General features: G+C 29.4%; 1 protein-coding gene across 2 annotated transcripts; it reads left to right on the top strand.

Moving 5' to 3' along the window:
• Positions 1-1263: 1263 nt before the first annotated feature.
• LOC130903814 (peroxisomal ATPase PEX6) lies at positions 1264-14817 on the top strand. 2 transcript variants are annotated; one of them, XM_057816152.1, is made up of 11 exons: positions 1313-1451; positions 1829-2712; positions 3364-3587; positions 4353-4740; positions 5074-5241; positions 6302-6325; positions 6389-6448; positions 9640-9813; positions 10207-10336; positions 11327-11466; positions 11558-14817. In XM_057816152.1, exons 2-11 carry the CDS (start codon positions 1854-1856, stop codon positions 11707-11709), a joined length of 2319 nt encoding a protein of 772 aa, XP_057672135.1. In that variant the 5' UTR covers positions 1313-1451; positions 1829-1853; the 3' UTR covers positions 11710-14817. The 2 variants fall into 2 exon arrangements, with proteins under 2 accessions (XP_057672134.1, XP_057672135.1); XM_057816151.1 differs by having other exon boundaries at positions 1264-1451; positions 6302-6448.
• Positions 14818-17673: the final 2856 nt, after the last annotated feature.

Genomic DNA, 17673 nt, shown 5'->3' with positions numbered 1-17673 from the left:
ATATTATTGGCAGGAGGGGTAATAAATGTACGGAGATCGGCTTCTCTGTGGTTTTAGAGGAAATGTTGTTGTTGGCATTGGAATGAAATGGATAAAGAAGGTGTTTCCAAGTTGCCTGCAATCTCTAGCTATCGTTGTCTTCAGATAGTTTGGACGTTTCTCTATTTCGATAGCTTCTCGAATAATCCTGAACTTGAAAGAGCGAAATGGGGCGATAGTTTTGGTTCTATTGAAATCGAGTGTGTGTTTGGTATGGACACGATGTTGGACAAGAGTGGAGGAAGTATCGAAATTAGTGACAGATAAGTGCTCCCTGGCTCTGACGGAAATACACCGATTTGTCTGGCCAATATAGGAACGGGAGCAACCTGAGCAGGGGATTTCATACACTCCATGGTGTTCATTGGGTATTTTGTCTTTGACGGATCTGATAAGATGGGAGAGTTTCTGATTGGGTTTGAAGATTGTACAAATACCGTGAGGTTTGAAGATTCTGCAAATTTTGTCTGTTACACCTTTGATGTAAGGAAGGTACACCCTCAGTTGATCTGTGGTGGATGCTCCTGGAAATTTCGGATTTGTTATAATCATTTTTAATCAACGTTAGTCTCAACAAACTTATTTCAGAAGGTCGACTGGATTTGTCACTCAACGAGATGGATGGTGATACGAGTATATCAATGACAGAGTTGAGTTAGGCCGGATGATGATGGGATTGAGGGTTAAGGATACGATTGGTATGACGGGAGAGAGAGAGAATTAAATGGGGGCACCTTTGAGTTGCTGGTAGAAATTTCCTTGGAATATGAAGTAGGTGTTGGACAAACAATGTTTGACGAGCAAAAGCCAAAGTGGGAGCCTGATGGAAAGCATATCAAAGGAGGCAAATATCAATAAATCCATGGAACTGAAGAGCAATTATTTTAAATAGGTGTTTAGAGAAGTAAGGTGAACTCATATTTTTGAGATATTTACAAAAGTATGTATTTAAATATACATATATGAAAAATTGTAATAATAATAATATAAATTTTTTTAGTTGTTGTTATTTTCATAATGAATAAAGAAATAAAATGTGGGCCTTTTGATACAGAAATCATACAGGAATCAATAACAATGTGGCAAAGTTTAAATGAGTAAAATACATTAAGTGAAAAACGTAATTTTTTGCTGCTCTGTGTAAACATATCTGAAACCAAAAAAATTTAAACCTGACGATCAATTTTAAACAGTCTATCTGCTTAAATTTGGCGGGCTCCCCATACATTTGGTGCGACTTTATGATTGACCTGGAATGTGTGCTATTTAGCGTATGCTAGCATTTGCGCCTGTGCTTAATAGAGTGTGTTTATGAAAATCATAATCTTAACCTTATTTTCAACAATGTTTTTTTTCGGTAGTATTTTTTACATAACATTTAAAATCCGTTCCTCTCAGGAAGTGTAACTAGAGTAAGTGAATATTCACCCCGTTTCGTAAATTAAATCTTTTGTTGAATCAAATTTTACGGTGGTTAATCATAAAATGTGAAGTTTGAAACCTTTTGGTCAATTACAATACTTTAAAGACTTAAACTAGAAGTTAGCTGCAACAGTAACCACTAACCATCTTATATTCGAATTCGTTACTTTTCTCATTTTTCTTTTACATTGAAATTTATTGTTTATATATCTTGAAAAATATGTCATTCTTAACACTCAATATATTAAGAAAAATTTTAGACTGTTGCTTTCAATTTCAGAAGATAAATGTTGAATATTTAAAGAAAAATTGTATACATAAAATCAATTGTATTGTTATAAAATATCATTTTCCATTATTATTTTAGGAATAAGAAAAATAAATCATTCACCATGTCCCAAGAAAAAATTGAACAGGCAAAGTTACTTTTAACCATAATAAAATTCAAGTACCAAAAATACCACCCATATTGGTTCATATTTTATATGTATGTATTGTATTTACGAACTATCAAAAGAAATGTGAAATACACTTTGACACCTTTAGCAGTTGAAGATATTATAAAAATTGTAAATGTTAAAAGTCCCTTAAGAGACATAAATAATACTGTTATAGTAAACAGTGATAATATTTACAAAAGTGATAAAATTTTAAAATTATATTGCGATAAAACTAAATCAAGTAGGAATGTATACCCAGTACCAAATGAAAATTGTGATAAAAACAAACTTTTCATATCCGATACTTTTTACAATAATTTATTGAATCAAAATTTCATAGGCTCTGTAAGACTATTAAACAATATTAACTGTATTAAAGTTGCTGATGAAATTAGCATATCTTTAGTATGTTCGCAACATGAAATCAGCAACTCTTTATTGGATTCTTTATTAGAGAGGTATTTCAGGAAACCAAAACTAATAAGAAAATATGATATAATTGAAATTGATATTAAATACTTTGCAGAACCTTTATCTTTATTAAATAGTAGTGTAAACAGTGTACATAGTATTTTCTTGAAATGTAACAATGTTAGTTATAATAATAATTATGTTGATGGCTGTTATTACTGTGTTTGGGGCGAAACTGCAATTAAACAAAGTGTTAACATACAAAGTTTTGTACCAAAGAGAACAAGAAAGTTGATAAAAAGTATTAATAGAGGTTTCAAAACATTACCCATTTGCCCTTATGGTTTACAAGAATATTTTGATGAAATTGAATTGGCCATAAAACCATTTTTAAGAAAATGTAAGTATAGTAGTCTTAATTTTTTATTTAAAATTTTTTCATTGACATGCCATAACTTTACAGTAACTGGAGAAGTTTTTAAAAATTAATATAATATTGAATTTAAAGTAACTGAGTTTTGTTAATCTGAATATATTTTTCCTAAAAATTGTAAAATTCAGCTGTTAAAATTTTTGTTCCATGCTTGAAAAAATATCATCTCTTAGAATTATTAGATGAATTTTTTAAATAACAAAAAAAATATTTTATTTTATATAACTGTGTTTTGTTAATTTGAATATATTTTTCCAAATACTAAAAAAATTTAAAAATTTGGCTTTTAAAATTTTTATGTTTTATGATTTGAAGAATACCAGCTTATGGTATTTTTAAATTATATATACATTCAAATTTTCGAATAATAAAAAATTTATTTATTATTTGAAAATATTGAGCATCCAATTGTGAAATGTCTACTTTCTGGCTAATATGTGCTAAGCTTATGATTAGTAGATTGAAGGGATCTGATACCAAGCGCCCAATTAAATTATATTTTGTTATTAAGTCCAGCTCCACCCACCACCCACAAACAACATGAAATTTGTTTTATTTTCATTACTCTTACTCATCTTTTCATTAGTTTTGTTGGCTCATAGCTATTCTCATTTTCAGCAAAGTTATCATTACAACCAACGTTTCTACTGGTTGGAGATAGAGGATGTGGAGAAGACATTATTTTATCTTCCCTTGCGTCACATTTTGGCATGCATCATTACAGGATTGAAAATTACGAGTTAATGGCGAACATTTTTGCTCAAAATGAGACTAAGTTACATAATTGTTTCTTCAATGCAAAGGCAGCAGCACCATGCATAATCTCTATGCATAATTTTGAGGTGAGGGAAATTATTTCAATTAATTTATTTTTATGGAACACTAATTTGACCACAATAAAAATTCTCAACACAATATTCGAAAATATTTAGTATCAATAAGAAATAAATGTAAAAATATGTGTATGAAAGGGGACAACTAAAACTCATGCATCTGTTTTTACAATGTAAAAATCTAGATCTGTATCAACAATAGTCTTCTAACATCTCATAATAGCTGATTTCTTTTTCAGATAATCTCATAACATTCTCATCAAGTAAAATTGGCAAAATATTATTACTTCTGATTACAAAGAAATATATCTTAAGAACTGTTCACAGCATATCAATCCAAAAATATATAATTATAACCTCAACATCTTTAATATCAGAAGACTAAAATTTTTAATATCAGAGAACTAAAACTAGAATTTTAGCCTTGTTCAGGTAAAATAGCTCAACCTAACAAACCTAGATTGTCTCACACTAGCCACACATGAGGTGTTGGAGACCTATGGATATCCTGATATCACAAATGTTGTTTCCTCAACACAACTTTTGATGTTAGCATTTTACGATTTCATTTTAAATGTTGAGAAAAAAATTAATTCAGAGTGGTTTGTGTACAACTTATGATCATATTCCTGAAGCCATCACAACAAACTAAAATAATTTTGCCATCAATAACTCCATCTGATGGAACTAAAAAAATTGGAGGGAAAGAATTATTTGCTAATTTTAGATTCAGACTTAGACTTTAACCTTTCTTGAAGTTTTCTCATATTTCAGAATTTTGGCAAGAACAATGATGGTCAATATGATGAACGTCTTATTGGTCATTTTTCAGATGAATTGAAATTTTTATTTGAAAATAACTCTTATCCAATTATACTGTTTTGCTGCAGTAATCAAAAAGATATTCCTGTAAATTTAAAACACCTATTTTTACAAACTTTTGAAATAAAGACATCAACAGATATACAAAGAGAACTAAATTTAAAATGGATTTGTGAAGAAAAAGATGAAATAACTGACCTTGATTTTCATGACTTGGCCAATAAAACTCATGGATTTGTCTTCGAAGATCTTAAAGCATTGGTTTATCATGCAGACAAAACCTCTCAATGCTCAAATAATTGTAAAATAATCAATATGGAAAGTTTCATTGAAGCAATTGGTAAGTAGAAAATTGTGAAAAACTGTTCATCAATTTGGTAGCTTTATATCTACCAAATTAACATATAATAGTGCACTATAATACCAGAAGTAGATGGTGCTTATTGTGAATTGAGCTCAGGCTTTACTTTCGTGGCACTGTCTAAAACACATAATGAATCTCAGTGACATATACTAGTTGTTCTTCAACTATAAACATAATTCAACTTTATAACAAGACTTAAACTTATTATTATGCTGTAAAATGTGAAAATATCTGAATAATTTGAATGTAAAAATAAATATCTGATAGATATCCGTATTGAAATCGTTTATAATTTTTTAATTATTATAGATTACATGCAAAGAAATTATAATGAAAGTATAGGAGCTCCCAAAGTACCCAAAGTGCTGTGGTCTGATGTGGGCGGTTTGAATGACGTGAAACAAGAAATAAATAAAATTATAAATTTACCACTGAAACATCCAGAAATATTCAGAAAAACAGGTTTAAAAAGATCGGGTAAGTATAAACTGCACTAATATATTTGTTTGTTCCCTTAGTTTCTTAAATCATTTCAGTTTTTGTTTGTTTTCATTCCCATTGCTTTTGCAAGGTTTCTTATATTTCCACGGCCATATTACTATGAAGAGTCAAGGAGACAATAATGAAAAAGCACAACAATTAAATATGAAAAAAGTTAAATAATAGTAAATGGTCACCAGACATGATAACAGGCGTGAAATAAAGAAGATTAATAATATTGACCCAATATACTTTTTCATATATGTATGAATTAAATTAGGGAAAAGTCACCAAATATGCTTCCTTTTGGTATGAATGGAAAAAATATTAGTCAGTACTTTTGTGTTTCGCGCCTTTCTGTAGAAATTGCTAAACAGCTAAAAAATAGATGAAATAAGAACATATATTGCTGAGAGTATCTTGAGATGATGGAAAATTGAACTAACTCATTATGAATAATTCAAAAAACACAAGTTTTTGATTTTTATTTACAAAAACATTTTTTTTTTTCGAATTTTGGTGGAAACTTGCCTTCTCATGTCCCAATAACACTATAATTTATTTGATTCGAAATATTTATTTTTTAACCTTATTTGGACTTAATTTTGAAAACGCACCCCAATTTTCAATTTTTATTATGTTCTCCTCCTTTCCCAATGTGTTTCATCCCACTATTATTTTTTTCCACTTTTTATCATTTTGAAGGGCTTCTAGCCTGGTCTAATGAGCCCTCAATGGAATTCAATGAAAGAAAGAAAATTTTGTTCGTTCAGCTAAGTAACAAAGGCGTCCAAACAATGAAAAATACTTTGTGATCAAACAATTCTGCGCCTAATTTGGTCGAAAAGAAATAAAAACTGAAATTTTCCGAACTACTATATTAAAAATATTGAACACACAGCTTACACTACCACTACACCAACACCCACAATTACACTGTCTGATGCGCGTTAGTAGTTGTGGTCCTTAAATCTTGCAATAATATTTATTTAATACCTATCGACATCCTTCACACATCTAAATTGTTATTTTAAAATTCGTAAAACTTATTTTTTAGGAATTCTTTTTTTTGGACCTCCAGGCACGGGAAAAACATTGATTGCAAAAGCCGTTGCAACAGAATGTAATATATGTTTTCTTTCAGTGAAGGGTCCAGAACTGTTAAATATGTATGTAGGTCAGTCAGAAAAAAATATTAGAGAAGGTGAGACAATCTCAATAAATACTTTTCTTTCAAAGATATACATTTTCTATTTATTAATATATTACAGGGTTTTCACATTGAATCAAAACTAACACTGTTAATGTTTAAAGTTATTAGTATTATGCTTAGATTTGTATATTTTCATTATTTTATCCTGACAAGTCTTTTAATTCTGAAAATAAAGGCTCATTATATTATATTCAAATAGAAAGATGTAATGAGAGCTTACATTATAATGCAATGGTAATGTTTGTTGTGCTCTTATATTGAAGCTGTTTTAATAATCTTCAGCTTGCATTATAGTAGCAGAGCTACTCTCCCACTCCTACAAGCTGCTTATCTAAAGCATTGTAGTACATTGTGTTTACAATGTGAAGCATAGTAGAACTAGATGAGCTGGAGTTTTATACTCCTGCCAACAGAATCGTCAGTTTCTGCAGACTTTATTTAACAATGTGCTTCCTAGAAAGTAGTCAGTGAGGTTATGTAACTTCTTTTTACTTATAGTTACAGAATTAATACTAGAAAGAGAAAACTTTGTCGGAACATTTGATATTTGGGTGACCGATTTTATAAAGCGCCTTAACAGAATTGTCGGTTATTACACACAGAAAAAAATTGCTTATTTCACATTGAAAAAAATTGGGAGAATTACAATATATAAAAAAAAACTTTCATTTGAAAAAAAAAGAGTAATTTAATGTTTATTCATTTATATTTATTATTAATTATACTTTTCTTTAAGTTCCCAGGTTTTGGTGTTGAAGTTTCATAATTTCAATTTCATGTACCTCTTCTCTTTGTTCTAATTCTTGTTCATGTTTGCTTTTGTCGCGTTTCAACTCTTAGAACATGTTTTTTTCAGATGTTTCGGTTTCAGCCTTGAGATTTCCAAGTTACATTACTCTCAAACCCTCATAAAATCTTGTTCCGATTTTGCCCAGTTCGTCAATTTAATTTTCAAAGTATCATCTGGAAAATGACAAATTAGTTGAAATATACATGTCGTACTAAAAAAATCATATTTAGAAGCCTATTTAAGCTATTGTAACAATTGATATATTGTTTGAAAGATCTTTTAAAGTCTAATTGAATGATGTATCACACCATTTATATTCTATACTTTTATTTTATTTTTTAAATTTTCAAAAAACTAATAGTCGAATAGTAATATCCAGTTATTGTTCTACCCTTATCCAAAAAATCAATCATGATTACTCCATGACAATCCCAAAAACTAAAGCAAGAACTTTTCCATCACGAAACTTCTTAGGTCTTGGAGAACCAGAGTGTCGCCATTCCATCGATTGTTGCTTTGTTTCTGGATCGTCTCATCCATAGTAACAATTCGGCTGACTGGTACAGGTGCATATAATTTCGGTTACTAAAAAACTCAGCTGATTCTTTTCTGTATTAGTGTCAATTCCTTGCATAGGTCTAAATACTTATTGGATTTGGTGGCATCGAAGTTCTTAGAGAGAGCTTTTTGAAATGATTCCATTCCAGTTAGTATAGTAATAGTAAACAGTAAACCATCAATCAAAAGTTTGTAACTTGTCCTTTTTCCATATCATGTATACATATTTTATTATAAAATTAACCCAATTACTACTTTTGAAAGGTTATAAAAGAACTTGGAAGGTGTTCAAAAATCAAATATACAGGGTGTTCCGGAACTTGATGCAAAAAATTCGGGAGTGAGTAGATGACGTGAAAATAATGCAGTGACACGAAAAAAACCTAATATGACCCCTCGTTTATTAGTTATAGGCCTTTAAAGCTGCAAAATCAGAACTTACATTCAACTATATTTTCTAAATGACACATTCCAACATTATGAATTTTTAATGGATAATTAATTAATTCTACACCACTATCTGACAGCCAGAGGCTGCTCTGCTCAATGGTTAACAATCCATAACTTTCACAGGTACAATCTAAAGATAGCAACAATGCATTTTTCAATCGATTTTTTAACAAAAAACTACTTTTTGTTCAACTAAATAAAATTTATGCTTTAGGCGATATGTAGATTTTTATACCGTTGTACATGCCAAGGAAACCATTTACCATAAAGAGACATTCTGAAGAAAATTATCATAAATTGTAATTGTTTATTGAAAATACTTACATGGGGTATTCCAACACAATCAAACATTTCTAATTGAACCGCATACTGTCGAACATTGTGTTACGTACATGTGGAAAATTTTGAACTGTAGAAAGATTTAGTTGGTTAACCTACTACTTATCAAATAAAAACAAAAAAAACTAATAAATGTTCGAAGTGGAAACCTTGCACTTCTACACGCTTTCGGAGTCTACTACTCTAGATGATATTTCTTTGAACTTGGAAGAGCATTCCAAGATTCCTTAATTGGAATTTCTCCAAAATGATTACCCACCCATATTGTACGAGTAGTTGCACCTCCCCATTTCCTAAATGATGTAAAAAATCATCTTGATAACATTTCCCAATTGTGGTGGATTAGTCAGGGGAGGTTCATTTACATGGCCACCACGTTCCCCTGAATTGAATACAATTGATTCATTTTTTGGGAGGGATATCTTAAAAGTTTGTTATACAACACTTGTAAACACAAGGAACGAAATGATCGATAGAATTAACTTCCATTGTGACGCTATATCCTCAGTAGTCTCCAGAACTGTGTAAAAATGCGAGGAGTCTACATTGAACATTTATTATATATTTTTTGTTTTTATTTGATAACTTGTAGGCTAACCAACTAAATTTTTCTACATTTCAAATTTTTCCTCATGTTCGACAGTATGCAGTTTAATTAATATTGTTTGATTGTGTTTCTATACTTACTGTAAATATTTCTTCAGAATGTTCCTTTATAGCAAACGTTTTCCTTGGCATGTAGAACAATCTAAAAAGCTAGTAGTAGTGTAGAATTATTTATTCCGTCAAACACACTACATGGACATACGTAATTATCCATTAAAATTTCATAATGTTCGAATGTGCCTTTTAGAAAATATAGTCAAATATAAGTTCTGATTTTGTAAACTTCAAACGCCCATAACTCAAAAACGAAACGAGGGGTCGTATGAATATTTTTTTGTCAGCATTATTTTCACATCATCTACTCACTGCCGAAAATTTTACATCAAATCCCGGAATACTCTGTATAGTATTAATTTTTTATTTGTGAATATAATTGCAGTTTTCAAAAGAGCCCGAGAGGCATCACCTTGTATAATATTCTTCGATGAATTAGATTCCTTAGCACCCAATAGGGGAAAATCTGGTGATTCAGGCGGAGTTATGGACCGCGTTGTGTCACAACTTCTAGCTGAAATGGATGGATTGAATGATTCAGCGACAATTTTTATTATCGGTGAGTGAAAACTTTATTATGACTCATATATAACGGATTGCATTATAATTTTAGACATATAATGTGAAAGATTTCCAATAAAAGTCCAGTTAGTGTTAAATATAATATAATATAATCAAAAAGAGAAGAATTTTATATCTGAACAAAAATTGCATATTTCACTTTCAGGATAGTTAGCAAACAGATAATCATTTAGATATTTAAAAAAAGGATATTTTTTAAATGAAACTCCTGTCATCTCTCCTAATCATATAACAGAATAAAAAATTTCAAAATATTTATTGACTGATTTAAAAATTGAAGATAATAATTATTAATTATTTACACATATGTGACAAATATTCTTGATCGCTAATTTTTCACTTATATTTTGTAACTTTTTATTTATTTTAGGAGCTACTAACAGACCTGATCTAATAGATCCAGCATTATTGAGACCTGGACGTTTTGATAAATTATTATATATTGGACCTTGTACAGATGAAGCCTCAAAAATATCTGTATTAAAAGCACTTACTAGAAAGTACGTAAATATATGGTGCATTATATGATTCCACGATTTGAAAAAAGTTTGTGCCAATTATAAAATGATAGCATTAATTTTTCAATCATCAATTAACAACTATTATTTCCAATTGATATTATTGTTATTCACAAATTCAATATTGTCATTTATTATTTATTGCTTAACTATCAGTAACAGATTCAAATATAATTTTACTTTTAGAGTAACAATTATTTTCAAATAGAAGAAAAATGGTAATAAAATAAACAGATTGTGATTAGAGTTAATTTTCTTTGCAGCCAGTTTAAATAGAAAATTTTCCAATAAACACTTGATGTATCTATCCAAGCTTCACTCTCTAAAACATAACAAAAACGAAAACTTTGAAAAAAAAATATATTGTAATTTCCTGGGGTTTCAACTATTTATTTGATAAATCAAGGATTAACATAATCAAAGTTTATAAATTTCTACTCAAAACTTTGAGGACCACAATTACGAGTCCTATCGCAGTTTCAAAAAGTGTTACATAAAAATACATGCGAGGCTTTAATCTATTGCTGAATATTAACTTGTGGGGCTGATTGGAGTTTTAAAGATTCCAAAGCAATGATATTCTCACAAATAAAAGGAGTTCTCCAAAAATCAGGCATCTATTATTAATAGGTGTGCATATATTAGAAGAAAAAGAAGAGTTATTAAAATATATAAAAATTGAAAAATATAAATATTCAATCATCAAATTATTACAAACTTATGAAATATTGATTCACTTTTAATCTTATACACAAAATTTCTGAGATTGTAGTAGTCAATTCAGCTGGGCGAAACGTTCGGGTATGTTCCTTAATGCCCTTCCCAAATATAAAACTACTTACATATAATTAACTTTAATTTATATAGAATAGGTACAACCAATACAAACTAAATTCATCCACACTTCAATCGACATCCAAGTGTGATTTCGAATTTTTTTCGAATTTATAATAGAAATAAAAATTGTTTCAGATTCAAATTGAGTTGTGATGTAGATCTCTCAGCAGTGGTCAAAATTTGTCCAAAAAATATAACAGGTGCTGATTTTTATGGTATTTGTTCACAAGCTTGGCTTTTTGCCACAAGAAGACTCATTAAGAGAATAGAAATTGGTATGTATCTCAAATGTGTTGATTAATGCCAAGATAGAATGGAAGAGCTTTTCAGATATTTCAATTTATTTATATAAATGCTCAATTTCAGGTGAAATATCTGCAGATTTTACAAATTCTGAAGATGTTATTGTGAATTTTGATGATTTTAAGAACGCTATGGTTAACGTTAAACCATCAATTAGCTCAGAAGATATGATATATTTCGAAAAATTGAAATTAGAGATGAGTTCAAAGTCATAAAATAATTATTGATGGGTTAATAATTATCTATGGTGAATTCCACACTTCAAATAGTTACTCAAACCTCAAAAATGCTGGTTACTGTTTCATTTTAATATCTTTCAGTGACTCAAGCTTGTTAATTTCAAAATTAATTCTGATAAAATTTTGAACATAATTCAAAGTTGGGAAATTCTTGTATTAAATATTTCATTAGTGATTTAGATAGAAATAGTTATCTCCTAGCTCTCTCTATCCCATTTCGTGTTTACTGTGGTTCCGAAATATGTGTATGTTTCTACCTGATCTATGTCTTGACCTTTCATCGTTAGACGCACTGAGGATGTTGGTTTTTGCTAAAAATTATATGATTTGTTTTTGATATATTCTTCACTTGCTGCATATATTTTTTGTTTGACTAAGAGCTCGACGCATTTTTAAGGTCAAAATAAGGTTCCAAGTTATTAGCTTTAACATAAAATACAAAAATGTATTTCAATGTACTTAAACGTTTTATTTCCTAACTAGCTGACGGGGCAAACGTTATGTTTGAAAAACTTGTTGGCGTTGTTGGTCACTTCCCCTACGTCTTTTGACTACGAATCTGTGAGTTTCTCTTCGCTCTAATTGTCCCTGTTAATTCCGTTCATCTCGTGTCTCTTGCGATTGTGATTCACGTATCTACGCCGTGCTCACATGCGCATCTACATTATTTTGTTGGATTTGTTTACCTGATCTTCGTGCTCTTATATCTTACATGACTTTAGATTATTTGCTTGTTCGACGACTTAAATTAGCCCCTTGATGGCATTGCTGACTATACATATAACCTGTAAATAAATCGAGTTAAAATATTTATTTGTGAAAAACAGTGACTTAATATTGTATTCGTTTTATTATTATTTGATTTACCTTTGACAATAATAAATCACGTATATTTATGAAATATGTACACGTTTCTGTTTTGATTTGAAACTATTTGTAAAAAATACGTGTTGTACGATATGTACATGTACCATTGTTGGCGGTAGCTCACAACTCGTGTTTATTTACATGAGAATAAGAACTGTCTTTTCAGTTATTAATTGTTAATAAATAATAATTGCTCTTAATATTAATGATAAATTTATGATGAGAGTAAAATTTACATTAGTGTTGCACAGAAAAATTAAAATGATATGTATAACAGTCACTGCTACGATCGATACACAAATAAAACAAAAAAATGGCCAAAAGCTGTATAGTGATTAAGACAGGAGACCGGCTCCGTTCTTATCCCTACTCCGTATTGTTTGCTGGGTGAGAGGTGAGAATGGTAGACACCTGGCAAGGATATCTGATCGATTGATAGTTGATCAGTTGTCGACCGTCAATTGTGAAATATACATAATTATAGGAATTTAAAATTCTAAATAAGAATTTGCCTAACTACAATTATTATATTCGATTGACATCTTGCATCTCTATTGCGGATCTGTGAATAAAATAAAAAAAGTAAAAATTGCGATGGAAAAATTAGGAGTAATATGAATTTTTTATTCTTAGTCATGACAAAATAAAAATAAAAACTTGCCAAAAAAATTTTAATTTTATAATTAACAAATTAAAAATAAGGGTTGTTAGTAGAAGGGTAAGAATTTAGGGTTGTATGTATTCTTAAATGCTGTATTATAAAAAATAACGAAAAATTTCATCTAAAAATGAAAAAATTAGAGGTGGACCAACCTTAACATTTAGGGGTTTGAAAAATAGATGCTTGCCGATTCTGAGACCTACTGATTATGCATATAAAATTTCATAAAAATCGATCAAGGCATTTCGAAGGTATGGTAACGAACATTGTGACACGAGAATTTTATATATAAGATATATAAGACTATCCAACACAAAAAGAATTTTTCAATTCGAACCAGTAGTTCTTGAGATTAGCGCGTTCAAACTCTTCACGTTGATATTAGTATATAGACGTTTATAACGGTCAAATGATTAAATTCTGTTAACTTTGGACTTCACTATAGTTGTTATTTGTTTTTGACGACATCGAAGTATTTTTATATAGTGAACGAAAAGGGAAGAGATATTTTCTTACTTAAACTCACTCTTATAAATTTGAATAATATATGGGTGGTGTAGAAAAGATTATATAAAGGTGAAAACTTTTTATTGGGAATTATAAAATATTTCTATTCAGTTTCATAATATTGGACGAATCACTAACTGTCATATATAATTTTTTTACCTTCAAAAATACAGTATCCTTTTAGATTGGAGACATCTTAGATACACAACATTAAAAAGGATTTGGTCAACAAATCTAATAAGAAAGAGATGTTCATATTTTGAGTTTTTAACCAGTTTGATTATTATTTATATTGTTTTGAGGTCTTTTCAGTTTATATCAGCTAATAATAATTTTGGATTTTTTAACTTATTCGCCCAGTATATTGATATTATTATCAAACGAGTTTTGCTAAATGTCGATGTTAATTAAAAAAATTAAATTTCTTTTTTATTTAGCAATTCGTAAAAAGCCCAATGTTTGGAAGATTCGTCATAACGATTATTTCTACTTAGTTGACAGAAATTTTGATTCCTATAAATATTGTTGCTGACGTATTTATCATAGAAGGAAGACAACCACCATTTCTACTATAGCTGTCTTTTTAAAATCATACTTATATATTTTTTCAAGATTAAAGCTAAATTTTCTCAATTTAATAATAAAAATGATGGAATATTGTATATTTAAAAAATATTGAGAAACCACGAATATAAATCTTGTTCCAGTTATTCTTAATAGTTATTTTTCAATAAAATTTCACTAAGTCATTTTCATTGATTGGTTAAAATTCACATTTGGCAACTAAATAACAATTTATTTAAAACTGAATAAGCATCGAATTTACAATGGATCGAAGGGATAGACAACAATAGTGAAAAATATCCAAAATTCTGGGATTTACAAACAACAAACTTCATATAAAAACTCATGGGAACCTGAGAGTCTTCATTCTATGATTTCATTAAAATGATTATGTTCTATTATTAACATTATTAAATAGATTTGTGATATATTTGAAAAACTACTTGGCTATATACATTTCCAGTAATAAATATGTTTTTAAATAATTTTTTTATTTCATTCTTCCTAATTTTTTCTCCTGTACTCATTTCTTTATACATAATTCAAATATCTGAATCTTAAAATGAAAATTTAAAGAATATCAATGATATTGCTTAAGATTTTTGGAAGGAACCAAAATAACTCGAGAAACCAATAATTGCTATCTCGTTATAAAAATACAAATCTCAACTGTACTTCTTTAAAGTCTATCCAGGTTCGCCTGTTATTCAATGTTTCATTAAAAATATTATAATACCGGTACATCTTAATTTCAAGACCTCTACATTCACGTCTCACAATTTAATTGTTATATTTGTAATACACGAGTATTGTCGCAAGAGCCAGTTCTTTTTCAATATTTATAGTATGAATAGCTTTCCGACGGTTGCTATTAAATTCTTAATTATGATTCTGTAGATAACTTATTACTGACATTTCCCCACCTTACAATGACCTGCTATATGAGATTTTATTCTTACTGTTACTATTTTAGAAAACCGTACTAGCTATTAAATAACGAGATTGGCGCTGTAAAATATTTAAATAAAATATACGAGTATAATAATATATTACCTACAGATCGCGTCTCTCTTTTCCTTTAACACAAATCTTTACATCATTTCATTGTATATTGCACCTTAGAGACCATATAGAAGAAGATCTGGTAAATAAGGCAGATGCTTAAACCTCCTGTCAGTCTATCCAGAATAAGCCAGCGCATTGTCTTTATGGAGAACCCATGACATGTCCTTCCACAGTTCGGGTCGTTTTCCTAATTTCATGACGAGAAACAACATGAAAGTTGTTTGATAGTACAAAATTTTTTCAAGCTTTTCATTATGGAATCATCTAGAACGTCTTCTCGGATATATTAAAAACTTGATGAACATTCATTACCACATGTAACTAATGCGAATTAGGAAGGATAGTGATTCAAGTTACAAGAGGCGATGCATTTATAACATGAGGTTTTACGGTAAGAACTATCGGTTTGGCAGAAATACTTCTTGCGCAGCACCGTCAGTCTCATTATTTAAAGGCATACCTCGTACAAACAATAAAAATAACTATTCAGAATCACCGAAATTAAATATGAATTGGTATTACAGGATAAATATTATATTACGATATTAATCTGTTCGAAGAAGGAAAATAGATGACTGATGTCTAAGCTATTTCATATTTCGACATATTGTATAAAAAAATACCTGACAACATAAAATGAGGAAAGAAAAATACCACCTACCCTGAAATTTGATAACTAGGGAAGAACATATTACATATTAATTGGTATAAAGAAAGTTCATTGAGAGTATGTGAATTATAGTATGAGATTCTATCAAAATTTTTAGACAATACCTTATTATTTCATGTCTAAAAACATGTTCATCTTAATTATATATTTGTTGTGATAATCTGGGTTAGATAGATAGATAAAAGACAGCATGTGTGCTCTGAGATAAAAAAAAATAGTGGGTGACTTAATGCGTCATTATACTAATTAAAAACAAGATTGTAAAAATTGGTTTAACTGTAGAAGACAATGATAAGTTCAAAATAAATATTTTAAAATAGAAATATTCCTTACATAATTATTATTGAAGATAACTGACGAAAAATATTTATTTTTATTTTAATCGAGAGATAAAATAATTGTTGTTGAATAGAATTAAGATATTTCTATACTAAAATTTTAACTCAAGAGTTATCTCAAGAAAATCCTGGAAATAATATGTATAAGCAAGTTGTTAAATATGTAATTTTACGATGTAATAATAGTATTTAAGAAAAAAAATTACAAATACTTGATTGTCAGTTTTATTCTACCTTTTCTAATAAAAATTCAGAAACTGTAGACATTTTGTGATGGAAAATAACGCCTGTTCCCTTTTTTCTATTCCAACAATTTTTGTAAACTTAACTTTAATGTGTACAGCTGTTTCCTACCAAGAATTTCGAAGCGACTAATACGTAGCAAATCAGTTTTTCACAAAATATTAAATTGAATTCTTCTTATTCGTCTTTCTTTTGGACAAAGTCTTGAGACTGTGACTCACCTCCATTCCTAACATCTAAACGTTTAGACAATTTTGGCGATCCGTTCATCAGCCACATGGTCCTTTCTTCAACCTATAACCTGTCTAATAAACTATAGATCGATAACTTTTGTCTATCGCAAAATATTATATATCAATATTAATATAGTTTTCCACGAGTTTGACTCAATTTACTGAGCTCTTTTTTAATTCCGAATAAGATAGCTCCAAAATATGCGACACACAAATGTCTTATCTGTCACTCTTGGACAATAAGGAAACCTCACATTTTTCGTATTAATATATCAGTTATGTGTAATGTGAAAAGTAATTAAGTAAAAACTTCAAACAGCATTATTACAGACACAGTTATTTGATGTAAGTTCATTTTTTTCATCTTGAACTTCTTGTCCAATGTTAATTTCATTTGAAGCTGTGATATATACATGTATGTCAATGGCTTGACGCAGAATGTTTCCTGAAACTCTTATTTTCTCAAAAACTTTCAATATAGCCTTCGGCTTTACTGTTAGATTTCCATCCTCTGTTTTGTTTTATTTTCAGAATGTCCGCTCCTGAGTTTGCCAAGAGATACGTTGATGAGTGTCTGAAACAATGTCCTTTGTATCCTTTAAATTAGATAGACCCAGGTAGTGAGCATTCTTTGCTGGTATTTATCCCCACGGGTTATATGCATTTTCCACATTTTCCATTATAATATCGCACAAAAATCTGCCATGCTCTACAGCGGGAGGTCTATTACGAGTATTTCTATATTTTTTGAGGAGGTCAACCAGATTAACACCAGCAATATTTCCAGGAGTG

Source organism: Diorhabda carinulata, chromosome 2, assembly GCF_026250575.1.
Source record: "Diorhabda carinulata isolate Delta chromosome 2, icDioCari1.1, whole genome shotgun sequence".
Taxonomy (NCBI): Eukaryota; Metazoa; Arthropoda; class Insecta; order Coleoptera; family Chrysomelidae; genus Diorhabda; species Diorhabda carinulata.
Note: the sequence above shows the minus strand (reverse complement) of the source record. Positions and strands in the feature narration are given on the sequence as shown.

Excerpts from the sequence above, each read along its gene's own strand:
- LOC130903814 (XM_057816151.1), top strand. The coding sequence starts at position 1,854 with ATGTCCCAAGAAAAAATTGAACAGGCAAAGTTACTTTTAACCATAATA. Across the intron at positions 2,713-3,363 it reads AAAACCATTTTTAAGAAAAT|CAAAGTTATCATTACAACCA; the intron begins GTAAGTATAGTA and ends TCTCATTTTCAG. Across the intron at positions 10,337-11,326 it reads TTAAAAGCACTTACTAGAAA|ATTCAAATTGAGTTGTGATG; the intron begins GTACGTAAATAT and ends AAATTGTTTCAG.